The sequence below is a fragment of the Blastomyces dermatitidis genome (genome assembly GCF_000003525.1).
Source record: "Blastomyces dermatitidis ER-3 genomic scaffold supercont1.12, whole genome shotgun sequence".
Taxonomy (NCBI): domain Eukaryota; kingdom Fungi; phylum Ascomycota; class Eurotiomycetes; order Onygenales; family Ajellomycetaceae; genus Blastomyces; species Blastomyces dermatitidis.
In genome coordinates, this window is record NW_025544785.1 from 1,359,671 (window position 1) to 1,386,403 (window position 26,733).

Below are 26,733 nucleotides of genomic sequence, written 5' to 3' on the forward strand. Positions count from 1 at the left end.
GTGGTAAGGGGGGGTAGGGAGTGGTTGGGGGGGAGGGTGGAAGTGGTAGAGGGGGCTGCGCAAGCAGAAAGGCGAGCGTAAGCGAGCATTTGATGCTTGTATATATTATAGTTATATCTATATTTTTTTGGGATGTTGCGCAAACCATTTGGGGAGGTAAATGATGGAGACATGAAAAGCTGAGAGAATCGAAAAAAAAGAAAAAATATGAATATATGACATCTCCCCCCTTCCCTCTGATCTTCTTTTTCCCCAGACAAAAAGATAAAAAGATCAAGTAAAGGAACAAAGGAATACATGGAGGCTTGAGCATGGCCCGCGCACCTGCGCTCTCAGGGCCTGTTCGGTGACCCCGTCCAGGGCTGTATAAGTCCGTACAGTGCCAGCTTGTACGGCCCTGGACGGCTCTGGGCGGGGTTATACACACTAACCTGGCTGAATAAGGTCTTCTGTTCAGTAGATTCTGTGTATAACTCTGTACAACTCACCAAGCATATCAAGCTGACAGTCAGATTCATATTATAGAGTTCAACAGTGTATTTAGCTGAAAAAGTGATAGATCTAAATCTATTCAAGTTAAATCTGTACTGTATACACTGGAATGAGTTATGATATATACTGACATGTCTCAGTGTGACTGTACAGAGTACAGAGTCCAGAGTACAGCATTCAGAGATCTGTAAATATCATCAAAAATCAACAATTATGATGAGTAACTGTGATAATGTAACTTGAGAAGTAATATAACAGTATCTATATCATAGACAGCAGTTAATAAGGCTTGTCACTGCAAAAGTGATCAATTTAAGACTCATTAAGATTCATTTTTCACTGATATTTAATGTGTAAAGATAGATAACAGGATTTTCATACTGCTATATATCTGCTGAAATAGTATGATAGTCATCATCATAAAAAACCATTCATAAGGAAGTACTCTGTAATGTCAAAACACTAAGCAGACTACTATTCATATAAGAAAAGGTGACAATAATGAAGATTAACACCATCAGAAGTTAAATATCCACTTTCTGTACAGCCCTGGCACTGTACAGGAAAAATCACCGAACAGGCCCTCAGTCTCCAGCTGTCAACAAGGGAGCCACACACATAACATTTGGGTTTTGGCCCAACTGCCGTTGTGGGGGTGCGGGAGCCAGAAAAGAGATGTAATTATTCTTTTGAGCTTCGCGAACAATTTTTTGTGGCCCCCCCTCTCTTTCAAACATTTGTAACTTCTTGTCATTTGTATGCCGAGTTGCAGGATGCTAGAGCTGGAGATTCTTCTCTGCGCCCCCTCATTGTTAGAGACGGTTGTACTCCGTACGGAGGGTTCTTGTGGCCTTTCTCCACCATTGTTCTCTTCTATCCGATCCGAGAGGAAGCATTCAGCCGGAAATTCCCCCAGCGCGAGAGCTCGGGGTGGGGGTTTCTTTTGCCAGCCGGCCAGACCCTCCCAAAATTTGCAAGCCCCAATTCACATTGATAAACCATCCTTGAAACCGTCAAGATATCCGAGTCCCACTTCGGCTACTCTCGAATCTAATCTCGAAAGCTTGGTTGAGACAGATGTATCAAAAAACTTGAAAAAAGAGACGTTGCTTGACAGTACATGCTTGTATAAAATCAAGCAGATTTATTCAACTGTCGGCAAATCAGGACCCCGTTGGGATCCACATATGCAAGTTACTCGTCCACTGGATTGCTCTACCCGCCGCCTAGGCGGTGTTATGCTATTCCGTTATCGGGATCATTCCCAAGTGCCGTATCCACATCCTTTCGCCCTTGGGCCCCAGGCTCCTGGGGTGACTGATTACCAAACCAAGGGCTGGTTTTATGGGAGATGATGATCGACGGTATTAAGCTTAATAATTGCGGTACCTGAAAAGGGGAACGAGAATCCATCTATGCCACTATGACACTGTTATCACGGCCAATTGTCACAATTAATGCATGATCAAAAACGTGTTTCTAGAGGCCGTGTAACGAGCTACCGCATTTGCATTGCTCTTCTCTTGATGATCATACTAGCGCCAAAGGACCCTGTGGCAAAAAAAAAAAAAAAAGTTTTGAGTTTGTCGAGTCATGCATGAAATAATACCGCGTGCCAATGAATCATCAGATGTCAAAAAGACAAAAGCGCTCTTGCCTCGGGCCAAGCAAATCAGCCTTCCAAGATTGTGCGTTGGTAATTTTAAAAAGGCGTCGTCTCACCATCGCTGTGGCCGGGATGCAACGACTTCGCAGGAACAACAGAGAACAAAAGTGATGAGCCCGCTAGTCGTGACTAGCTATTGGCCAAGCACCCTGGCGCTCCCCTCTTCCGTGTCCCTGGCCAATAAAACCAGGAAAGGAGGGAGAACGTTTTGCCCCAAACTCTGCGTTATATCATCGAAGGAAAAATAGTGGCAGATCCAACCCCGGGAAGTCCTTCCTTGGGGTGGCCGAAACATCAAATCACTTGCACTAGAGTAAACTAGCTTGACAGTTCCTTGGTCGCTGGTTTGGCGGTTTCTTTCTCATAGCCAACATAGTTTGCCGGTTGCGCCTTGGTTCGGTATCATTAATTATTATAATTATTGCAACGTTGGCATTTCAACGAATATGACGTAAGCTGCACTATCGACACAAGGACCAGAACTTTACAAACAACAATCTGCAACAGGTTTAATTTCGCTGAAGGAGGGAGAGCGCTGAATAGCCAAGACATTTGTCATTCACGGCGTTCCTCGGCATCCAGCCTCAACTAACGCACTACAAGCAGCTTTGGATATCGCATTCCTCACGGGAAATACGGAAAGGGTTGTGGTTATTATTGCCTACAAGCCACTCACTCCTACCGAAAATAGCTTGCTCAATGGTGAACTCGAACCGGCTCGTTCTAAATCACCATCAAAGGATTGTTGAGAAACCCAAAATAACCAAAAGCAATGGTATGATCATTGGGGGAGAAAAAAAAGCAACTCGCGAGCTTGCCGCCGCACCATCCATCCCACTCACAGGCACCAGCAAGGCTTGGGCAACCCTGCATCCTGGTGGCGTTTTCAGCAGCAACACTCGGGGGAGTTCCGTGTGGATGAAGCCTAAGAGCGGCGCCCTGGAAATGGCGTGCGTCCTTGCAGGATGTGGCTTCGTCTGCAGAACGCTCAGAGCTACGGAGTAGTTACGGAGTACTATTTCGTAGTTACAGCGCTGTTGCGTTCCTTGACCGCTCCGAGCAAAGCCATGGCCTTCCGTCCTCTCGCTGGGGTGGATGTACTCTGTGCCGTACTGCCACGCACTATTGCTGACACTTTACATTGAAAGTACGCAGTAGAGTGCGCAGCGTACAGCCACGTATTTACAGTACACAGGTACGGCCGTATATACCGTACTGTACTCCGTACTGAGGTTGGTTGGTGAAAAGTTTCGCGGAAAACAGGTTGGTATCAGGAAGTTCCGCCCTTCTGAATGATGCATTATCAGATGCTCAAGCATGGCCATGGTAGGTAGGTTAACCCAGGTCCTATCATTCTCGTTATCAGTGAATCCTACGGTCCTATCCAATATTTGTTCACCCGGGTGAAGGGTAGTTTCGATCCTGGCTGACACAGACCTAACTTCCGGCATAGGGAATACCAGGCACGCGGGCAACAAAGCATTTCGGAAATGACAGACAGCCTAGAAACATTGTATGCTCCCTGTCATAAAAAGAAAGGGAGAAACAGAGAGAGAGAGAGAGAGAGCGCAATGCTCTTGAACAGGGTTGCTCCCTGCAGCCAACCCAACCTGCTTCTAATCCCTTCAGCACTATAAAAAACAATCTATCCTAGACCATGTACCACCATGTCAATGATTTGCTAAATGAACAAACTTACATCATGCGTTGTGGCAAGGGTCAATGCCAGCGCCATCTGCCACATCACCACTCATTGGTTGGGCAACTGCTTGGTTAGCCCAGTGTTCTCATGTGTTTCACAATTTGGGCGACCTCACCTCATTATGTTATCTTAAGAGCAGGGTACATACAAAATAACTATTCAGGGACAATCGCCGTTGTCACCATCAAAACTGTCTTATTTTGTCCTGATTATCGTTTTCCCGCGAAGAAATACCTACTTGAAATAAAAGGGATTTACATGGAACCATCCCATCATTGATAGGGACGCCCCCACTAAATTAGAATAGGCATGGCTCGGTAATTGACTTTCCATTAATTAAGTTAATATGTAAAAAACTGGAAATCTTATATGCATAGGATGAACACGCGTAAAAAAAGTACTGTGTAGTGGTTAAAAGATCAAACAGCACCCATCATATCTACAATGCCTCTCAAATAATCCTTCTCATCCTCTCACAGATTCTCCAAAGCCACCTGTTCTGCCTGCTGTGTATCACAAGATGATAGAGTTGAAATAGAGAAGCTTCCATTATTTCTTCAAAAAATTGCCTTTTATTGTCCTTAAACTCTGTTGGAGGTTCCTACACCCACCAGCCCTAACCCACGTGACCCCACATATATTAGTTTGCCACTAGCTAGATTAATACACACAACATGAAACCTCTCAAACTCAGCTCATAAGATGGTTAGATCAGTCATATCCTGCAGCTTCTGTCGCTGGCACCGGCAGTAGTAGAATGAGATCTTTTGCCCCCCAGAGCAGCCGAGGGAGTAGAAGGGTGGGCTACCGTAGGGCCCAGGTAGGCAGTGGTTTCTACGTGCACATAAGATTTCCGGTTTTTACATAATTAATCAATGGAAATTCAATTACCGGCCTAAACCCAATTGAACTTAGTGGGCGCGTCCCTATCAATTACATATATATCCCCGAAAATAAGAAATAAGCTATCCTCACGGAATAATTGTGGGTAAATCGTTGTTGATTCGACCCACTGCATCTCACTTCCAGCCCAACCCTCCCCAGCGTCCCCACGAGTCACGAAGCTGGTAGAATTACATGAACGGGGACCAAAGCGATTTAGATGTCCGGCCCGCATGGATAGATGGGCCTTTCTAACCCACCCAAACCCGGCCATGAGGCATCTCTCCACCGGGCTTTTAAGTAACACCAAAGCACCGACCACATCCTCCGTGGGACTCAAGCGTTGGGGTATGTTGTGCTCCCATCAAGAGGCCACAATAACTCACTCCAAACATGGGTGACAATAATTAACTCCAAAACATGCCCTTCCTTACAAAGGACGCCACCCTCCAGTGTACTTCGCATAACTTAAGTCTCTAAGCGAGCCGGCCAGATAGGCGAGTAGGTAGGTCAATTTGTACAGCCCCATCAAATTTGTTTGTGGAGATACTTTTGAAACAAACATAACAAACAAATATAGGTAGGTATCTTTACATACAAATTTGATGGGGCAGTACAAAGCGGCCGACTCGCTTACGGTCTTATATAAACTACGTTCGGACGGGTTCGGTATAGACAGCTGAGAAATATATTCCGTCATTTACCAGATTTGGCAAGGCTAAAAGTGTAAAAGATGGGACATGAAAAACAAGCTTCAAGATATGTGGGCAGGTTCCACTTTAAGTCGAACATGGCTGCATTGTTCCTGTGACGGGCTTGCCAGGTGACTTGGAAATTTCTCCTCTCTCAAAAAATAAAGAGGTCCATATAATAATTCATATTACCTGGGTTTATCATAATAGTGATAAATGAAATTACCACCATTTGCAACGATTAACCTCCCTGGCAAGAAGGATTACCAAAAGAAATTGTGTATGTGTATCAAAATGTGGCGGTGCCTGTTTTTTTTTTTTTTTTTTTTTTTTTTTTTTTTTTTTTTTTTTTTTTTTTTTTCCATTTTTTGCCTGGAACTTCAGGGGCATAAACCCAAACAATCTAGGCCTGGCATTTTTGGGATCCATAAATCCCAACTTCATTCTGGAAGCATCGAAGGCTTCTGGAAGACTTGGAGCACGTGTCAAAGGTCTCACATCCATGGATCAAGCTGCTTTCGTGAGTAACAATACTCGTATGAAGGAAGGGATTGTAACAAAACTACTCGACTATTATTAATAGTCAATGAATACCGCCGCGAATCTTCCGCTGCATAAAAAAAAAAAAAAAATTTAAGTTGAAACATACATTTGCCTAAGGGAATAATAAATATTCTTAGGCAAAATTATTCTGCCCGAACTCGCCTTCAAGTGAACTCAAAAAAAAAAAAAAAAAAAAACCCGAAAAAAACCAAAAAAACCAAAAAAAAAACCAAAGAGCGGCAAAAGAAATGAACTCTCCCCTCTTCACAAAGAGAAAACCGGTTTTCCTGTTTCTCTTTCCATTATCGTTCTTCCCATGCTCATGCTTTCCTTCATTATCATTGCCCTGTTTTTGCTTTGCTGGCTGCTGCTGATGATGAATCAGGTACCCGCTCGCCTCGGTGTCATGTATGCAATCACTATTTACTAGCCTCGAGTAGCGCAACATTTAGCAAGTTACCCAACAAGGGGTTCGGAAAGGCTGAAATGGGGAAAACTCGTCTGGATATGTGTGGTTCGGTCCAATGAGCGTGCGTTTTTAAATCAACTCAAGACCATTTGCGTTTTTTCGAGAAAAACAACAATAATGGCTCGTTTTTCGCGGCATTTTCGGAATCCTTTGAGCGGCTTTAGTTACCGAATTGGATTTTCGGGTGAGCTCGGGGTTTTGGCTGGGATCCTATCCTGGATGGAGGAGATTGGATGTCACATTATTATTGCTTTGCAAAAGGGGGTTATTTTCTAATTGTGCATTTTGTTTCATTTTCTTATATTTTCTGCAAAAAGAAGTAAGTGAGGGTTCTTGAGCAATGCCAAAGAGAGAGCAGCAAGGTTTAATAGAAGATTGATGCAGACTTAGAAAATGAAACTATTTTATGTGATACGTCTGTGTCTCCTTCTTGATATCAAGAGTTGTTATCTTTCGCTAATCTTGATATGGTGTCTAGGGAGAAAACGAACTCCATGGCATGATTCCCAAGATCAATGCTATCATGAATTCATGGTCAATAATAGTTTCGCTAGTTTGTCTGAGGCTAGAGGAATTGAATTGCCGAGCTTCCCTCTTTCATGCCAAGATATCTGTCTACAACACTAATAAGACTATCAAACAGCGCTGGAATCAGGGACGAAGGAGACAAGAGCAGGAAACGCGTGATGGTATTGCGGTTGACAGTTATTTTACCGGTGGTATGGTTTACAGGAACTCGCTGATCTGGCCATAGAGGGTAGAAGTTACATGGGCTGACTTGAAACCAGGGTCGTGATGAAAATTCATACATCGTACATCAGGAAAACCGTGATTTGACTGGCGGTCACGGCTCTTATGTCCGCCAGGGTATTGACGGGGGGTATTGACGGGGGGATAGGTTCTCGGCACCGGAGCATGCTCCGCGTCTGCCAATAATTGGTTGGTGTTGGCAGGTTCTGACATGCTCTAGTGTCGCTGATCAAACCTGAAGCTCTGATTGAGAAACACCGCCTCACCCTCAGCCTAAAAGGCCGGCAAACAGAAAGAAGGGAACCTGGTATTTTGAAGTCAGAACACAACAGCTGAATTCCAAACTCCCTTCCCTTCCCCTAGTTATTCCCCCAGCTCAATCCGATTTCGGAGCCATCTTGCACAATGCGGTGCTGTCTTGAAATCAGAAAACGTTTGCCTAGCCTCCTTCTAACCCAACTTGGTGATCCCGATGGGCTGGATGCTACCAATCCCTTTGAAAAGCTTGGCCTACGTGCCCGGATAAAGGGGTCAGATGTGCACCCACCCCCTATTTAGCGTGCAACTTGCGCTTTGTTTCTCATTTGTCGCTCATTTGTTGCCAGCATAGCCTCCTCTCCTGATACCGAAATGGTTTTAGTTAATAATGCATCAATGAGCCTTCAGGGGATCAGATATAGGTAACTAAGACATTGTTGTTTTGGAAGCATTCGTGCAGCCCCTTTTCCCGAATCCTACCTGTCTTTTATTGGTAACAACAATGAGAAGCAACGGGCAGACATCGCTTCCGCTTTGACAGGAAACTGGTATTGACCTCTTTGAAAGGGAAAAAGGATCCAGGCAAGGCGCTGTACAGTACTAAGTACAATACGGGTCCTCACAGACTCTCATATAATCATTGTGAATATCATAGTGAAAAGGGCGCGGGATGCGAATACCTCATATCTACCTTTCATGGTGATTTTGTTGCGGTCGAAGCTGGGTATTTTTTTTATCCACCCAGCTATGCCCTATCTATCTTCACGCTTCGGCAGTTGTCATAGTCCGGTGGAGAACTGAAGCAAGCAGAGAGAGCCCACTTTGAAAAAAGTGGAGGGCCACGAGAAGACTTATTTTTAAGCATAAAGAATGCTTGTTTTATCAAAATATCTATACATATACATACCATTGCCTCGTTGAAAACCCATTGCGACAACGTCGCTAATGGTAGAAACAGCAATAATAATGTCATGATCCGGTAACTTATCATGAAAGACAATGCTTGCCTTTTCATCGGGTTCAGAAGTGGCCGTGGTGATTCTTAGGAACACGCCCTCTCGACATTCTCGGAATACCTACAGTGTCATCCAGCGCAGACTAGGATCGTATGCCTATTCCCTACACGCGCTCACCTCCATACTCCTAAGGCCATCCTTAGGTGCAGTTAAACATGACTTTTTCCCAATCAGAACAATGCAAAAGAAAGTTAATTCTTCTCAAAGCCTCCCGCACTTTTTATTCGGTGTTCGTCATGCTAGCGTCCACTCCGTCTTCCGCGCGTCTTACCCCCACCCATCCCCCTTGCTTGTTTCGGATATGGGAAATTCGACATATGTCATCCATCTCAAAAGGACATGCCAATTGGGGGGAACGAGAAAAGAAAAAAAAAAGAGGCAATAGATGAAACAGAGCCTCAGCAATGAAATCTCGGAGCTTTCGCGCTCAACAGGGAATTGAGATGAGAATACGTACCAGGATAGTTAGCCGCAATTCGCCGCCTCAAATAATAATAGAAGTTTCCTCCTCAACCTTCGCAAGGTTCCTTGTTCCTATACGAGGAGTACCTTGTCTACGTGGATGGATAAGCTGCCAATCGGTGCGAGAGAACGCTCCTTGTCTCGAAACATATGCTTCCATTCAACTCGATAGGTTTTACTTTTTGATGTAACTACTAACTTATGTTAGTTAGTTGATAGATCAGAACTTTCTCAAATCTGCCCTTGACACTACACTATTTATTCGTTTAGATTACCATCAATCCGCAGGTTCATTTTTGAGCCGTTTGGCTGTGTCAAGCAAAACAATAGCTGTGATGACTGACCACAGATATTTGAAATAATATATTTTATATTTGCACGGATTGCCTCTCATCTTGCCTGTTCAACCGCGAGTAAGACCATGTGTGATGTCTGTTCTGCAAGTTTTTCTTTTTCCTCCTTTACTTCTTTTCTTGTCTCCTATTGGCATGTTTGGGTTATCCTGCAAGGATGACAAGCCGCCATGTTTTGAAAAGTGCTTGCATTGGTTGGCATCATATCACAAAGCTTAGCTACTGTACTCCCTGGGTCTGCTTATTTTTTAGAGAAAAAAACTTCATTTGCTCACATTTTTTTTCCAGGCATGTATCGAGGTTTTTGCACTCATCCATGACATACCTTACTAGGGCAAGCGAGGCCAAGTTCATCCAGTGCTTCTGACCTCTCACTAGATCATATCTCATTCGGAGATATTTTACTTATTGTTTTTGATGGAAGAGACGCATTCCAATTGGCTCTTTCTATCCTCCGTATTCGTGAGGCCTAGGTATTTTTCGTTGAGTTGCATAACCACCTCCCAGGCTCCCATTCGTCTAAAAGCATATATTATTGGCTACCGAACCTCAACTTCTATGCGGATTACATTACGGCGAGTTTTGCTCGATTATGGCAAAGTTTTCAGCAACCTCTGAAAAATCAGCTTAGACATTCCCGCGGCGGTGTCCGGTGAGATACTGCAGCAGAGGCAGATGGGTTCACTGCTCACTTAAATAGAGGCAGCATCTTCATCAATTTGGCAATGCAGTCTAATACAATGGGGGGTATCAAAAGAAAGAAGAAGGTAATAGAGTAGCAAAAAACCCCGCTTGACTTTGTTTATCTACCGTAGTAAGCATTTTTCTTTCCCTTTATGTCCTATGTCTGTTTTCTCCTTTGATAATTTACTATCACAGCCACCCAATCAACCCATTCTTCTCGAGATTGATACTAAGTTTCAGAGAGAAATTTTGTTTTAGCTTCTTTGATGCTATATCTTTGAAACGCAGTAGTATTGAAGTTTTAATGTTAATAATAATGACTTATAAACCCTTACCGCAAGTTCTATTTATCAATCAATTACTCTGATTTCTCAGACTGAATGAATCTCAAATAGATAGATAGCTATTGGATTGATGGAACAATTTAGTGATGTGATTTTTTCTGTGTAAGCTTCTTCGAGGACAATATTCGCGGGCCCTTAAGGCAATTATATATCCTGTTGTACAAACTCTACAGGCCATATTCATGGCATAAAACTGAACCTCAATTTATTAGTAGTAGGGAAAGATCTGCACATGGCTACACGTTCATATGTCTATAAATATAGAGTTCTACACACAGGTAGAGGGGCATGTATTGTTAAGACAAGGTGCATCGCTTTCAATTGAGTGGTGCACATTAAATACCTATTCTGCGAGGTTCGTCTTCCTCCAGAACATTATAAGGCCGTTGTGAAAGTTTATCAAGGCTCCCTGCTTTTTAATCTATCTGGGTCAAGAACAAAATTAGGGGAAATATGTCCTTGTTTATAGACAGAAACGTGAAAGTTTAGTACACATAATAAAGGATTTCCCGAAATTGAGGGAATCAAGAGATAAAAACAACCGTGAGGTCAATGAAGGAGGACGCGGATATCATTACCTCACGCTGACCCATCATGGCCAGAGGTGGCAAGTCTGGTAGGTTGTAATTGACCATGCGATCATTCCCATGAAGTCGCCAGGACATCCATCTCACTAGGTAGGTCAAGGGCCAGTGGAGGAGTCAAACCACCAATCCCCTCGAAGTACAGAGGGGCGGCACTGGTATCAGCAACAGCGGCGGAAAGTAGGAAAAGAACAATCCATTGCACTCATGCATGACCTTGGCCCCTCTAGAAGTTCCACGCTGTGGGAGGAAAGGGTGAACAGCATTTATGACTCCGGGAAGCAGGAACGCCTATCGTTATGCTAGAAAATCATGATGGTATCGATGTTTCTTCTCGTTCAAAAGGGCATGGGCTATCACATCCCCTGTGAATAAGGCTATAATCAACTTCTATGCAAACATGGGACCTTTTTCGAGTTTTAACCTCAAAATTGAGCTATTCAGGTCTTCATGCTGCTGAAGGTATAGTGTAGCCATCAGACTCTGTGCCATAAATTAGCCCAAAAGCACAGCATAGAGACGATGTAGAGATATTCCAGGGTTTGAAGCACTTTTAGATATTATTATCATCGCTACTCCAAGTGTTCCCATGAGGAAGATTGAAAATGAGGCCAACATTTGCCCATCCGCCATTTTGCAGACTAGGACATTACGCGGCAGGGAATATATTGGTTAGCTGGCATCTCCATCAACAGTACAGTGGATGGACCAACAGGGGTCATATGGAACCTTTAGTGGGAAAAAATCATAATTTGTGGTAGAATATATGAAAGTTCTTGCTTTAAGTATCCGTACCAGGCGTGCTGAAAGTAGTGGTGTATTTTGGGAGGTTATGATCTGGCCTCTTCCATTGGAATAAACAGTGGCCGAAATGTAATTCTCTTTCGTCAAATGTAGTCCAAGGATTTGGAGGAGAAAATGCAAGAAGTCAAAAGAGTGCACCAACATTAGACTTCGCCATCTGCACCTACAGTAAATCCTCGCAATCGGGCGACCACTTCGCCATAATATCTTCTGTACCCTTTAATTAAGGTCTGAAACGTCGCACAGCGGCCGCAGCGGGTTAACAATCCTCATTTCTTGGACTGAAGAATCTGGCGCGTAATTTGCTGTCGCAAGACAGCAGCCTTATCCGCGATACTGGGCTGGAAGTCTTCCTTAAGGGAAGGGATTTTGACATCATTAGGGTGCAGATGTAAGATCTTACCCATGTAGTAGTCATTAATCAACCATTTGAACAAAACCAGATCCCGACAACTGGCAATGATAGCCCTCAACCTTGGGATTTCGTTATTCTAGCGTGGGTTGCCGTGCATCCAAAAATGTCGTGTCGTTTGTATATGTCTATCCCTGATAGAAATGGCCCTGAGAAGAGGGCTTTGTGGGGTTATTACACAGGCATTGAACAAGGGAAATGAAACCATGTCTACCGCCTCATACCCCCGGCGAAGCGGTAGCGGCGTGGGACATTAGACACCTATTAGGAAATAGATTACCGTATTCCGTCGAGCTTCAATTTGAGCTGATAAGGTGCGCAACTTTCGGAGCCAATCTCCACAAGGCGATTTTTGTAGAAAATTGAATTCGACAATAGGAGGTTGAAGGTTTGAACAGTAGATGCGGCGAAATGTAATTCCGTCGCCGACATCACTCACCTCAACTTCCCACTTCAATTTTCAGACAAACAGTGTGCGATATCATGCATTGAAGCGCCAATTGTGCCCGGAACACACATTGAAGTATATTATTGTAAGTATGATTGTACTTTATATTATTCATGGCGTCACTTGCCTGTTGCATCGCGTTTTCGTGGTTGATCCTGGTTCGCAACCGCTTACATGAGCTTTTTCCCTCCACAATTTTAGTAGTTTTCAGCAAGGCTGAACTCACTTGAGCATCGCCATGACGATAAGATGGGGGTTATTCCTGAAAATTTGTTTGTTTCTATTATCATGTTGCCGTTTAAAGCCTGTTGCTAAGCTTTTTGTTTGTTTCATTTTTAACTTTACTTGAATTATTGTTATGTCAAATATTATAACTATGTATTGACTGCTCAATAGCACCCCCGGATACATTCGAACAATTTGATTTTGTTCATTCTTGATGGCAATTCGATAGTATACCTCTTCTGGCCGCATTAGCAATGACACTCGGTGGAAATGGCCGCCTTCCGCGGTCTCTACTCCGAAACCTGGGAGCAATGTCACGCAGCGGTACGCTGCGAGCTCCCCGTTGTTCAATCCCACAGCGCTTTGGTCAAAGAGTTCCGGTATCCAGGTCAAATGTGCCATTTGGTTCAAGGAACACATCTTCAACTTCACCAGCTGCTCCAGTAAGTGAGGCTGCCACAGAAACTGCGAAACCCGCCGGTAGAAAAATGAAGAGATATTTTCTCGGAACGACAATCGTTCTTTTCCTCTGGGGCGGCTATCTCTATGCGACTGACACCCGGGCGAGTGCCCATCGGTGGATTGTCCCGCGCCTGATTAGGTGGTATTATCCAGATGCGGAAGACGCTCATCATGCGGGAGTGGATTGGTTGAAATTTCTCTATCAGTTTGGCCTCCATCCCAGAGAAAGGGGAAATCCGGATGGCGACGGCAAATTAGTTACTGAGGTGACATATTATCTCTGCGTTCTTTTGTCCCTTCTTTATTCATTTGAAGCATGTGTTGTCTAACGATTGAAAGCAGGTATTTGGCTATACCCTTAGCAATCCGATTGGGATATCTGGTGGCCTTGATAAAGACGCAGAGATCCCGTCAGCCCTGTTTGAGCTGGGGCCTGCCATCGTTGAGGTTGGCGGAACTACACCGCTTCCTCAGGAAGGAAACCCCAGAAGTCGAGTGTTTCGTATCGTCTCGCAGAATGCTTTGATCAATCGGTACGGGCTTAACTCCAAAGGAGCAGATCATATGGCTGCCGTTCTCAAGCAACGAGTTCGCGAGTTCGCCTATGCCCACGGTTTTGGATGGGGTGAATCTGCGGAACAACGGGTGTTAAATGGAGAAGCAAGTGTCCCGGCAGGCAGTCTAATCGAAGGCAAGCTTCTCGCCGTCCAGATTGCGAAAAACAAAAACACACCAGAGGCGGACATCGAAGCCGTCAAGAAAGATTACGTTTACTGCGTGGACCAGCTAGGAAAATATGCGGATATCCTTGTTGTGAACGTGTCCAGTCCAAATACCCCTGGCCTACGAACGCTGCAGGAATCAGGGCCCCTGACTGCACTACTTAAGGGTGTCGTCCATGCTGCAAAACGCACCAGTCGGACGACCAAACCTTACGTAATGGTCAAAGTAAGCCCGGATGAGGATACGGATGAGCAAATCTCCGGGATCTGCGACGCCGTCTGGGCATCTGGCGTGGACGGAATTATTGTGGGAAATACTACCAACACCAGGCCTGCAGCAATACCCACGGGCTACAAGCTGTCCGCCCGCGAGGAAGAGACGCTAAAAGAAACGGGTGGGTTTTCGGGCCCACATTTGTTCAACAAAACTGTTTCCCTCGTCGCGAGATATCGAGCGCTACTTGATAAAACCCCCGTATCTGGCGATAGTGGCCCTGACAGCACACCACCATCTTCTGAATCCGACGCTATGACATCACCGGCGAAACCCCACTTGGCTCCAAAAGTGATTTTTGCATCTGGAGGAATCACGAATGGCGAACAAGCTGCGAAGGCTCTTAAAGCTGGGGCTAATGTAGCCATGCTTTATACGGGATTGGTTTACGGGGGCAGTGGGACGATTACCAGAATGAAGGAAGAGATGCGAGAGCTGGAGGACAAGGCGGAGAGGTAATTGGATTGTTTGGGACACTTGATTTCTTTTCATTTTGTGTGACCGCGTACAGTGCTTTCGCTACGGAGTCTAGAAAAAGGGGAGGCCAAAAAAAGCATTTAGAAGTCCACATATTAGAGGGCAAACACGGAAACGGAAAAGCAACAAACAAATCAGTCATTGTGTTTTTCTTTTGATTTCCGGATATGATTGTAACAATGCCTTGTCTATAGTTCTGCTTTTCCAAGCCCAAAAACCTCATCTATAACATCAAAATACATAAGTGTGTGAATCATAAGCCATGGGGTAAATTTTGGTCCCATTTCCTTCTTTCCTCGTCAAATCAAATGGTATATAGGGGACAAACAAAGAAAAAGAAATGGAGGAGAAGGATCGACCTCCTCCACTCCAACGTTCCAAAGTTATTTGTCAAAAAGGGCAAAAGCGACAAAATTCCAGCCATCATCAAAAGTCTTCCAGAGACAAAAAAAAAAAAAAAAAAAAAACCCACTTCTTAGCAAGCAAACTTAGCCTCATACTCGCCAATAACCTTCACCTTAGCCGAGGAGGCACTGCTGGTATCAAAGCGATAGTTCAACCAGTCAGCCGCCAACTTCTTTGCCAGCTCGATGCCAATAACTCTCTGGCCAAAGCAGAGCACCTGGGCATCGTTGCTGAGAACGGATCTCTCAACAGAGAACGGATCGTGAGCGGTAACGGCACGGATGCCCGCAACCTTATTGGCGGCAATCGCCACACCCAGGCCGGTTCCACAGATCAGAAGTGCGCGATCGGCTTTTCCTTCCTTGATGAGCTGGGCGGCCTGGACGGCGACGTGCGGGTAGGCTGTTTTGTCATCGGCGGAGGGAACGCCCACGTCTGTGATGGAGGCGACGAGGGGGTTGTTTGATAGGTGGGCTTTTAGGGTTTCTTTGTAGCTGTGGCCGGCCTCGTCGCAGGCCATGACAATGCGGAGGGGTGCGGGAGTCATTCTGGTCGGGGTAGAAAGGGTTTGGATGGCGTAGTTGCGGATGTTTTGTGGTGATGTAGGTGATAAATTGGAGGCTTTCAAGAGGAAGCTCTGATTAGGTAGAAGATATACGGGAGGGGGGATTGAGAGATATGATTTTTGTACAGATGTAGAGAAGAGGCGGATGGAAAAAGGAGCATCAGCGCGATATATATACCCAAAAGTCTGACATCCCACATCCCACGTCGCTCTCTTACAAAGGACAAATAAAAACTGGAGAACTTTGAGAGCTACAGCCAGTGATTTGGCGGTGATTTGGCATTTCAATAACATTTTCATCTCCATCCATCTCCATCATCCCCTTTGATTTGAGCTGGATACCTCATTACTAAACGGCCGAGCGGCGAAATCTGGTACACCACCCCCATGGTCTCCATAGCGGTACGGAAAGACAAAAGCAAGGCCAACCAATGAGTGCCCGTGGAATATGAAGGCGCAGTACCTGAAGCAGCCTATATCGCTAGGTATTTTGCCATTAACATGGGATAGAGACGGATGTTTCTATCAATTGGCAGCGGCAAGGATGCTATGGTTATTGCTATGGAAAGCAGTAATGAAAAATAGCGCTCAGGGACCCTCTTGACCGTCTTTTGCATCGCACGATGATGTCATGGCGAGAAAAGAAAGCCACTCAGGTACACATACATGAACAGCGACATACTTACTACCTTTGCCTTTGTTCCCACCGCATGGGCATTGGCGGTACTGCTCCAGATGTGTTTACCTCTTACCCATTGCCCAGTTCTTTTTCACTCCTCCCCCGGGATTTTTGACTGCCCAGTTTCGCATATTTTGTGGGTAGAATATGGGCAAAAAAAAAAAAAAAAAAAAAAAAAAAAAAAAAAAAAAAAAACCGGGATTCCCACAATAAAATGCCAAAAAAATAAAAATAAAAATAAAAATATAGGTAACTTAGGCAACAGGTCCGAATCGAAGGGTAATTCTGGATAATAATAATGGAGGGAAAAGGGGGATAGAGTTTATTGAACCCAGCGAGAGCAGCATTTATTATGGAGAAAGTGGTGAAGGAAAAGTGGAAAGCCGTTGCATTTGCGAGGCCTGGTTGAATTCGGAAGTTGATAGATTACCTGCATCCAACTGAACGCTTTCAGCAGCGTTTCCTATATGTCCTTAAATGGGATGGATATCAGTATCCTTTAGCCCCAAGGGCATATTCTTCACACTACTCTCTAAGGCTTTTTTCTTCTCATCTGCCTTACAGCTCTTCGGGTAGCATTTTAGCCAGCAATTAGGCGCAACTTTGCTCGTCTTCTGGCTCGACTCGCGGCTATGCTTCGATTGCCGACGTATTTTATCCGGTAATAAATGTATCGTTATCAAAATTATCATAACCTTAGCCGACCCACGTATGGGTACTGAAAGATTGCTAGTTGGCGCCAATTTTTTTTCGCTCCACTTTTCCTCGTTTCACAACTTCATGCAAACATGAAAAACAATAATAAATAATTATTTCCGCACACAGACTACGGAGTACTCTGTAAGTGATTCACCTTGGCGAGAATTGCTGCTTGCATTTTGGATTGCAACTCCACCGGCTAACTGAATCCGGCAAGCCGGTGTGGGTAAAACAGTTCTGATACTAGCAAGTTTGCCTGACGATCTTGGTACACCGAAAGTTACCGGCGCAACGTCCGGCATTTAGATCACGTGGTATATACCTGATCGGGATTAGTGAGGGGCCTTGCCGGAGCTTCACACCAATATTGCCGAGAAGGGACCGATTCTGATACCATTTTCTGCAATTGAGAAGTCAATCATTCATATTAAAGCTATCTTACAAGTGTACTTCTACCTCGCCAATACACGTATTCTAGTGACTATCTAATAATTAACTGCTGCTCAAAAAAAATAATCTTACGGAAGAGAAGACTCAAACGCCCGGTCATCCAGATAGAACCAACTGTTCCTCCCTAATACAAAGATATAGGAGAGAACTGAAGAAGAAGACGAAGCAATAGACCATCTTTATCCACCTATCATCCTTCCTTCAAGAAACAAAAGTTCTGCGAAAATGGAGGCTAGACCTTCATACCCCCTCCTACCCAAAACCCTTCTCATAATATCTCTCAAAATGTACTTCACCCCTCCTCGCACAATCACCTATCTCCGCGACCTCCTAGACCCCCAAAACGAAATCCTCCGCCCAGAAAACCGCTCGAAGCTCCTCCTCGCCCTAATCCCAGACTTCCTCACCATATACCCTTGCTCCGAAATCCTCCAATCTCACTTCCCCGAACTACAGCAACCAAGCCAAAAAGGCCAACAACAACATCAACAACCACCCCCCTTCCTCCTCGGCGCCCAAGACTGCTTCTGGCAACCCCTAGGCCCTTACACAGGCGAAGTCTCACCATCATGTCTGCAATCCCTCCACGTCTCGCTAGTTGAACTCGGGCCCGCGGAGCGGCGCGCCCTCTTTCACGAGACCGATTGAGCACGTGGGGCGCAAGGCGGCCGCCGTGAGCGCCCAGGGTATGATCCCGCTTGTCTGCGTGGGCGAAATTGCTGCCCCAGGCCCCGTGATGGCAGACGCGGTCCGAAACGCCGTTGCTGAGTGCATGGTGCAGGTTCAGGCGGTGCTGGCGGCGGCGCCGAGCTATGCGCCGCTGATTTTTGCGTATGAGCCTGTCTGGGCGATTGGGAAGCCGGTGCCGGCGAGCGTGGAGCATGTTGCTGGTGTTGTGGGTGGGATTAGAGAGGTTGTGGGTGGGAGTGGGAGGGAGGGGGAGGTGAGGATTTTGTATGGAGGGAGTGCAGGGCCTGGGTTGTGGGGGGAGGGTGGGTTGGGGAAGGTTGTTGATGGGATGTTTTTGGGGAGGTTTGCGCATGAGGTTGATGGGGTGCGTAAGGTGGTTAGGGAAGTAGAGGAGACGTTATAGAAGGGCTCTCGTGATTTGAGTAGTAGATATAGCTTATTGACATAGTGACCATGTTATCACAAACGAATGAGCCCTTCCATTGAAAGTTCTGACTAATATCTATTTTTCAGAAGGGGGTCAAATGTTCTTAATTATATATAGATATTGTAAGTGGTGAGGTGCATGCCTTATGAGTTGAATCGATTTTAACATCGTAGTTATTTCTTAGTTATTTCTTAGAAGGAGAGATGCCTTGAATATATAACTACATGGATGTCGGTTCCATAGTAATGAATTCGTAGTAAGATCAAACAAAAAAGCCAAAAAGGAGAAAATAGACAAAGGGGGAAGAAAGACGAGATTGTGCACCAAGCAAATCAAAGCACAGGAGCAAACCATGAGAGAACTTCCTTCAATAAATACGTTTCTTCAACATATATAGGCCTTCAACAGGATTTGCTCCTTCAATAGGTATACCTACTTAATATACATACCTATTCATTCTAGTTTATCAACCTTGCAGTAATAAACACCCTCTTCTAAATCGCATCGTCCGGCCCCTGAAGAATAAAATCCACCATCTGATCGACAACATCTGACCTCACTTGCTGAGTGATAAGTCGACGGGTTACCATAGCCTGAAGCGCATCCCCACCCAAGTGTTGACAATTCCATTCCAAGGCATTTACAATGGGCACTTGCTGAAGGATCCCCAAAACCAAACCTGGATGCAGGGGTAGACTACAAACTGGCACCCTCCCGACTAAGTTGAGAGTGTGGTGGGGTTGTAGCCTAGCCTCATTTCAACTTTCCAGGAGTCGTCGAAATTTGTGGCGTGGATGAGGGTTCCTAGTATTTCGTTGACTTCATTCACAAACAGGGACGCGTGATAGCTGGATTTCTCGTCGGTGTACATTACAATGGTCCGCGATAGGCATGGATGGTAACAATGGTAACAGTAGGATGAGAAGGAGAAGCAGCAGGCATTCCGATGTTTCTACGGACGGACAGTGTGGGTGATACGGAGAAAATAGTTTTCTTGCGGAGTGCGGATGGTGTTCTGACTGAATGTAGTGATTGAGCGAGTCGAAAGGACTAATTCTTGACGGCGGAGAGTTCTTGGGTTGCAAGGGCTGTTTTTGGAACAACATCATGCAGGGACAAGCGTCTCTTTACATTCTCCCATCTGGATATGTGCAAAAGGAAAATAGAAAGGTGCTACCACCGAGCGGAGCCTAGGTCTTTTTCTATTTTATTCTAGGCCAGCAACGGTGAACACTGATATCCAATAGTTTCCGAGTCTGGTCAGATTGCCCAGGGATTTCCAAGTCTAAAGATATCTTCCATTTCAGGGGAGGTTACAAAAATGGAGATGAAAGCAGAGACAACGAGCAAGAGTGATATCGCGCTCTCCAATGGACTGATAAAGTGGTAGGAAGTGTTATCAGTCCAAAAGAACATCCAACCGGTTTCCCAAATAAGCGCCAGCCTTATTCCGGGGAACGTTTCTTGTTGATCTCAGGTGGAAGAGCGGAATCGGGAGCGCCGATGTGTCTCAAGATAGCCAAGATGCTGGATTGAAAGGTTGATCTCCAACGGCCCCACACGATGTTGGGAGCCTGGCCTTGTTAATTGAGGTTTGGCTGGGAAGTCTCCGTGCGATGAAACAATTATGGGTGAAACAGCGCTTTGCGCTGATGTTGATGACATATCGAGTCATGCCAGCACTTCCCTACCACCATGCAAGGAGTTACATGGGGAAACAACAGCTGATGAATTAATACTGTGGAATGTACCCAAGCCTTGATCAAAAGGCTATGCAAAGAGCTTCTCTAGCATTAGTGGTAACTAGAATATTTCAGCTAGTGCATATTTATTGATCTATTAACACAAACAAGGCACTTACTAAGGGCCTGTTCGGTGCGTCCGTGTGTACTCGTTCTTTTTGTACGGATCTCCACTTTTTTTAAAAAGTACGGCCCCAATCTCATGACTGTTCAGTGGGCAGAGCGTCTGTACTAATAATACAGCTGCTTTTTACAAAGTACAGATGAAAAAGGCCAGGTGTTCAGTGGATTGAGCGGCCGTACTTGCATCTTTTGTCAAGATCTTATGAATAAGCCATATTTAACTTCAATGATGTGTGATGATGTAGAATAGCGCTTTTAGAGGCAATATAGTGTAGAATAGTGTTCATAGTGGAGACAGTTAACTAATATTGGTTAGGAAGAAGCTTACAAAAACACATTCTTTTTGAATAGACTCTGGACTCTGTTCAAAAAGAATGTGTTTTGTAAGCTCCTTCTTTCTCCATCCCATCCTACAGAAGAATATTATCAGCAAAGATCATCAAGGTGGCGCAACGCCGGCTTGCTACTAAATAATTGGTAAATACACTATTTTTAATGAGATCCACTATTGCGTTCAAAAAGTACGGACGCACCGAACAGGCCCTTAAAGGGAATGTTCACTCACATACTAGGCTGCATTGCGCTGTTAGGAATGAAATTTCGGATTTCTGATGTTTCATGGGTGTGCCTGTAAAATGTTTGGAGGTAAAAAAAAGGGGCACATTGATATAGTTAGCATAATAGCGGCCTGCTCTTACTGCTTCCCCTCTCTTCCCCATGTCTTGAACCGGCTATTTTTCATGTTGAAACAAAGCATTTAAATACATGTAGTCTAGTGGCAATACTTCGTATAAGACGTCGAAAAAAATCTGAAAATTCAAAACACATCCATCGCCTACCCATCGCCTGAAATGTGCGATAGATATCCCATTGTTACAATCTCCTGCGCGTACTTGAAGGGAATAATATGTTTGAGATAGGGGTTATAATCTTTTATCCCAGGGTTTTCAGTAAGCATCCTATTCTGGTCCCAATACTCAGGGTACCAACCTGCTCTATCTCAGTCCAAAACCGCCTTGACCATACCATTTTCAACCATGATATTGCGCGGCGAGAAATCGCCGTGCGCAAAATGGATTTCATGGTCATCTGACATCGCGGCTCTCGCGTAGCGCCTGAAGACGAACAGATATTCATTACCATTTTTCTCAACAAGGAAGTCATTAAGCTCTTTCTTAGAGTCAAAGGGGCCACCCCGACGAGGAAATCGAAGCCCAGCGGTTATTGGCCCACCATTCGCGGCCTCAATGCGTTTTGTCTTGCTTGTTAGGTTTTGGAGCTGGGAGAGATAGCCGCGGAGTTGGTGGCAGACAGACATTCTCTGGTCGTGCGTGAGCTTCCCCCATGCTGTATCAAGTGATTCCCCAGGTATATATTCCATGACTATTTGAGAAAGCCTGGTTCTGTTGCCGGACCATCTAGTCTCGTAGACTTTTGGGACTGGGATTGTGGTGTTGGTAGCGATGAATTCCATAGCTTCAGTTTCAGAGCTGTCAGTGAGTTGCGGATTTCAGTACTCTGTGCTCATCGAGGCGGATGATTCTGGGAAATTCGGGGAAGTATCCAGCAAAGATCACTTGTCCGTAGCCATCTAATTGGTGGTTATCAAAGCTATCTTTGCAAAAATTTGAGTAGGAAGGCATTAATAATACCTTTGGGAGTGAATGGGTCCGAGTTCATGTTTAATCGTGTGCCACTTATGCCTGGCTTTTTGTCGCTGTAGTAGTAGTTGAATGGGAGACAGCTGGCTACTCAGTTGTGAGGGGAAGTGGTGTTGATTTCTATCTCTAGCTGCCGGGTTGGTTTTGCACGCAGACAAGATAACGTTACTGTTGCGCCAAGGGCAGGCAATCTGCACCCAGCCCTACGCTTAGATTGGTGATATTTACGTACTGCAGCCTATCATAAAGATTTTTTTAAGATTTTGAGTCAGAGATTGCTCAACTAAGGTGCATGGTGTATCTACTAAAAGCAGCGCCTCTCGCTACTCTCGCTACTCTTCTCTTGAAGATCTCTCCTTTACTTGCAAGCCTCCACTAATGTCTCTAATCCAACTATGGCTCGGCAGGATATTCCTCGGTACGGTACTCTGGGGCCGCGCGGGATCAAAGTCAGCCGTCGTATGTGCTGGTTTCTCCTTAATCTGGCATTATATACGGCATGGCGATAAGTGATTAAACCACTGTTGGCAGCTTCAGTCCTCATGACGCAGGAATAGAGCAAATAAGCCCGGGAGAGGTATATCGAACGCCTAGCTTGAAGTGGGAAGGAACAGTACAGATGAGAATTACCAATTTCAAACTAATATAATGCCGCTTCAAGCATACCGGGCTGACAAATGCGGTATTCTTAAAGCAGCAGCTGATATAGTCAACCCAGGACTAGCCAGGCGGTTCTGAGCTTCCAAATGCTTCCAAAGGTTCTATGGAATGAGATATCAAAGGCCCCTCAAAAACAACATTCATTGTTTAAATTTTGCCATCATAGCACTGTCTGTTCTTGGCCACTCATTTTCAACATTCTGTTTGTTTTGTGGGAAGTTACACTCTGTGGACATGCCTAAGCACTCATTTGTCTTCACCTCGGTAGCTGCTAACCTTTAGTTGTATTATCTACATTCATTATTTTATACATAGTACTTCGAGACATTCGAGGGTTCGAGGAAGGCATCCCAGTGCATGACTGTCGGATAGACTTCCTTTCCTCTTGACACCACAAAGAACCAAATGGCATATGAGCTGAAAGCCAAAGGCAATGCGCGCTTTAAGGATGGTGATTTCTCCGGGGCTGAAGACCTCTACTCGCAAGCGTACGCTCCCCTTAATTCTTCTAAGAGATGGATACCCTCGCCTATTTACTGCAGATGTATTGGTTCTAAATTGATATGTGCTTTCATGCAGCATTCAGAAGAATTCCAACGACCCTTCTTTCTACAATAACCGCGCCCTAGTCCGAATCAAGCTCGAAAAGTGGGAGGGCGCTGAACATGATGCGCGCATCGCTATAGATCTCTACGGTCCAAAGAACCCCGCCGCCATCAAATCAAACTACTACCTCTCCCAATCCCTTCTCGGCCTCCAACGGCCAACTGAAGCCCGCGATGTGGCCCTGGCGGCTTACAAGGCTAGTATAGAAACGAAGAACCCAAATGCGGAACCGCTATCGAAGGTCATACTGCACGCCAAGCAAGCTATATGGGCGGCAAAGGAGACAACGCGATTACGGGATCAGAATGAGGCATTGAGGAAATGGGAGGAGTTACTTCAGGCCGATTATGAAAAGGAACTAGCCGAGTTGCGCGCGAGATTGGCCGCCGGGGAGATTGGGCAGATCGGGTTCGAAGAGGATAAGAAGGATTTGTTGGACGACACACAGAAGAGATTGAATATTATGAGGGATGTGTTTGCTGCCTCGGTGGGTGAGGATATGAAGGAACGGGTATGTATATATATTCATGCCCTATTTATTTTTATCCCTTTTCCCCGGGAGATTCTACTTTCGCTACCTCGAAGTTCATTTTCAAACTTAGTTCTTAAACTCATTTTTTTCCATCCTAGGTCGTCCCTGATTATCTCATAGACAGCATCTCATTTGAAATAATGCACGATCCTGTCGTCACCCCATCAGGCCACTCTTTCGAACGCACTAGCATCCTAAAACATATCCAGCACTCCCCCGTGGACCCCATTACCCGGGTACCCATGACTATCAACGATATCCGGCCAAACTATGCCCTAAAAGCCGCTTGTGATGATTTCTTGGCCAAAAACGGCTGGGCCGTTGACTGGTGAGCGTGACACACTTTTGAAACGATTTTACTTTTTACTTTTTCTTTTTTTCTACTGCAGCAGCATGATATCATATTCTTTAACATTGGTACGATACCTAGATTCATTTCCTTTTTCTATTCTTTACGGGAAATTGCAAGTACTGGAAAAATCTGCTTTTGGAATGCTGGCTCACCTCCCTGGTGGTCATCGATTTTAAAAATCTAACACTCCCTATTGTATTCCAACAATTCGGAAATTCAGCAGCTTCCTTTTAACTTTTCTCCATTTCCCCCCTTTACATGGTCTACGAATAACCGTGATTATTCTTTCCCCTTATATTTACCTTTGGCACAAGCGTGCTTGTGCTTTCCTAGCATCATTTGGCGTATAACGACGGTTATGGTTGTTTGATAGAATAATATTCTAGCGCTTGCGGTTTTTGGTATTACTCATACGCTCCCAGATATCCTTTCTTTTCGCTTTCTTTCCCTTTCTTCTTTTTTCAATTCGTCTTTTTATGAACAATGATGAATGAATGAACCATGACGTAAAAAGCCTGACCTCCCTATTCTTACTCAAGCTTCTCGAACGAATGAAGCAAAATATTGCTCATTTCTCTTCTGCTTTCCATTATCCAGTACAGAGGAAACTAAATCCACTCTCCGCGTAATCAATTAATTCCAATCCTTATCCCTATATGTACATACATATATAAAGGGCGCCTGGGTGATATGACCTCATCCCATTGAAAAGTCCCGGCTTACTCAGCTGACTGCCCCGCTCCGCGCCCCAACCTTGAGGACTTTCCCCTCCAGAAAGCGCTCAACGAAGTTGCTTTCATTCCCAATGATATCAAATAGTTGAAACTTTGACTTGGTTTTTTCTTCTTAAAATAAAACAGCTAATTGTGAGTGTGACTGGCACAAATCATTCTGTTTCCCCGTGCATGCAAATGCAGACCTTGCTCTGATCTACTGGCATGATCAACATTGTCATCACTTGAACAACACCAGCTGCAAATATACACCAACCTGGGGTTTAATACTGCAGATCGAAACTAACCTGACCCCTAACGCAGGAAGACATATATTGTTACTACCTTGCTCTGCTACTTCGAAAGGAACAAGAGACGGAGTTCCTTTACGAAATCTCTTTTCTCGTCTTACCGCAGCTTCCTTGTTCCTCACCCCCCTTAATACCACTTCAACATTAAAAAATAATGGCAGTGTCAAAGTCTCCCGAGTTCGAAGCCGCCGTTGAGGCGAGCCGGAAACTGTCCACAAAGCCCAGCGATGACGACTTGTTGGAGGTTTGTTTTCTTAATTCATACGTTTGCGGTATCGGGTTTTGTTCGATGGAGAATCGTCTTCTCCCGCCCCCCGCCCCCCGCCCCCCACCCTGGGGGAGGAAAGAGGGTGAACATAACAAAGGAGTGGAAGAGACGAGGGATGCAGGTTAATAGCGTACGACTCTTCTGGCTAACTTGTGACGTCTACCTGTTTCAAATAGCTGTACGCACTTTTCAAGCAAGGAACCCAAGAACCTCCCTTTGAAGAGGCTCCCAAGCCTGGAACTTTTGACTTTAAGGTATGTGGTTAATGAGGAGGCTGGGGTTTGGTTTTTATCTCATATACGTGCCGTGCTTTAGGTTTGGATAAAAACTAGGACAATAAAGATGCTAACAGATTCTTTCTCTTCTACCCGTCTTTCAATCTCCTAGGGCAAATACAAATACAACTCCTGGAAAAAGGTCGCTGATGAGGGCCTCTCCTCCGAAGATGCACAAAAGCAGTACGTCGAACTCATCGAGAAGCTCAAGGAGAAGTACGGATATGACGAGGGGAAGGAGCCGGAGCAGGTTGGAGGGAAGTAGACAAGAGTTATCCACTAGAAATTGATTGGATGTTTTCTAGCAACTTGCGGGACATTCTTGGGAAGCAACTACCTAGTAGACGCTATGTCATGATCCTTTCCTTAGGCGCAGAGGCAGTGACTTTCAATACTTGTTAAATGAGGCATGCGTATTCGATGTGGGATCGGGTTTCGAGAGTTGAGTTTAACAATTTTAGGTAACTTTATTGCATTTACCACTACATCTTCACCCTGGTCCCTTTAGCAACATGACGTTAGTTGAAAATCCTTAACAATGATTAGGTTTCCAACGTGTTCCGGAAGCCTAATTAATATTCGCTGTCTAGTCATTGTCCTTAACCTGTGGTCTAGATATGTGGTTGGCCATGAGCTTGCTAGCACCCCTTAGGAGCGATCGTGACATATGGATTCTGTCAACCCTGTTCACTTCTGGGGAGACATGCCCTTTCGGCTGAAACAAATCTGCTCTCCTTGGGAGTGTTCATCACCTTGGCATTGAATTGAGGGTTTATTTCGTTTCATTAGCCACTACATGTGCGAAAGAGATGAGTCCAAGAGAATGAGATATTAACTTCCTGATTAGGATTTCA

The 26,733-nt window shown here is 44.9% G+C and overlaps 8 protein-coding genes across 10 annotated transcripts; 6 read left to right on the forward strand and 2 right to left on the reverse strand.

Annotated features, from left to right (window-relative positions):
* Positions 1-2,561: 2,561 nt before the first annotated feature.
* On the forward strand, positions 2,562-5,102 carry BDCG_08865 (uncharacterized protein). The gene is made up of 2 exons (XM_045424638.1): positions 2,562-3,488; positions 3,612-5,102. Exon 1 carries the CDS (start codon positions 2,858-2,860, stop codon positions 3,161-3,163), a length of 306 nt encoding a protein of 101 aa, XP_045273312.1. The 5' UTR covers positions 2,562-2,857; the 3' UTR covers positions 3,164-3,488; positions 3,612-5,102.
* A 7,417-nt stretch (positions 5,103-12,519) lies between these two features.
* On the forward strand, positions 12,520-16,424 carry BDCG_08867 (dihydroorotate dehydrogenase (fumarate)). The gene is made up of 3 exons (XM_045424639.1): positions 12,520-12,646; positions 12,958-13,514; positions 13,591-16,424. Exons 2-3 carry the CDS (start codon positions 13,041-13,043, stop codon positions 14,701-14,703), a joined length of 1,587 nt encoding a protein of 528 aa, XP_045273313.1. The 5' UTR covers positions 12,520-12,646; positions 12,958-13,040; the 3' UTR covers positions 14,704-16,424.
* On the reverse strand, positions 12,834-16,434 carry BDCG_08868 (ribose 5-phosphate isomerase B). Its single transcript, XM_045424640.1, has one exon. It carries the CDS (start codon positions 15,995-15,997, stop codon positions 15,197-15,199), a length of 801 nt encoding a protein of 266 aa, XP_045273314.1. The 5' UTR covers positions 15,998-16,434; the 3' UTR covers positions 12,834-15,196.
* Positions 16,435-17,744: 1,310 nt separating this feature from the next.
* BDCG_17873 (triosephosphate isomerase (TIM)) lies at positions 17,745-18,167 on the forward strand (the record flags this gene model as incomplete). The annotated part of the gene is made up of 1 exon (XM_045426921.1): positions 17,745-18,167. One exon carries the CDS (start codon positions 17,745-17,747, stop codon positions 18,165-18,167), a length of 423 nt encoding a protein of 140 aa, XP_045282709.1.
* An 88-nt stretch (positions 18,168-18,255) lies between these two features.
* On the forward strand, positions 18,256-18,941 carry BDCG_17874 (triosephosphate isomerase (TIM); the record flags this gene model as incomplete). The annotated part of the gene is made up of 1 exon (XM_045426922.1): positions 18,256-18,941. One exon carries the CDS (start codon positions 18,256-18,258, stop codon positions 18,610-18,612), a length of 357 nt encoding a protein of 118 aa, XP_045282710.1. The 3' UTR covers positions 18,613-18,941.
* BDCG_08870 lies at positions 18,758-22,740 on the reverse strand. 3 transcript variants are annotated; one of them, XM_045424641.1, is made up of 3 exons: positions 22,154-22,404; positions 21,067-22,092; positions 18,758-20,360 (listed from the first exon to the last, which is right to left on the reverse strand). In XM_045424641.1, exon 2 carries the CDS (start codon positions 21,973-21,975, stop codon positions 21,502-21,504), a length of 474 nt encoding a protein of 157 aa, XP_045282711.1. In that variant the 5' UTR covers positions 21,976-22,092; positions 22,154-22,404; the 3' UTR covers positions 18,758-20,360; positions 21,067-21,501. The 3 variants fall into 3 exon arrangements, with proteins under 3 accessions (XP_045282711.1, XP_045282713.1, XP_045282712.1); XM_045424643.1 differs by having other exon boundaries at positions 20,346-20,439; XM_045424642.1 differs by lacking the exon at positions 18,758-20,360 and having other exon boundaries at positions 21,040-22,092; positions 22,154-22,740.
* A 192-nt stretch (positions 22,741-22,932) lies between these two features.
* Positions 22,933-25,058, forward strand: BDCG_08871 (STIP1 likey and U-box containing protein 1). The gene is made up of 3 exons (XM_045424644.1): positions 22,933-23,310; positions 23,402-23,939; positions 24,059-25,058. The coding sequence occupies exons 1-3, from the start codon at positions 23,228-23,230 to the stop codon at positions 24,290-24,292; spliced, it is 855 nt and encodes a 284-aa protein (XP_045273315.1). The 5' UTR covers positions 22,933-23,227; the 3' UTR covers positions 24,293-25,058.
* A 432-nt stretch (positions 25,059-25,490) lies between these two features.
* On the forward strand, positions 25,491-26,144 carry BDCG_08872 (diazepam-binding inhibitor (GABA receptor modulator, acyl-CoA-binding protein); the record flags this gene model as incomplete). Its single annotated transcript, XM_045424645.1, has 3 exons — positions 25,491-25,580; positions 25,781-25,858; positions 25,992-26,144. The coding sequence occupies 3 exons, from the start codon at positions 25,491-25,493 to the stop codon at positions 26,142-26,144; spliced, it is 321 nt and encodes a 106-aa protein (XP_045273316.1).
* Positions 26,145-26,733: the final 589 nt, after the last annotated feature.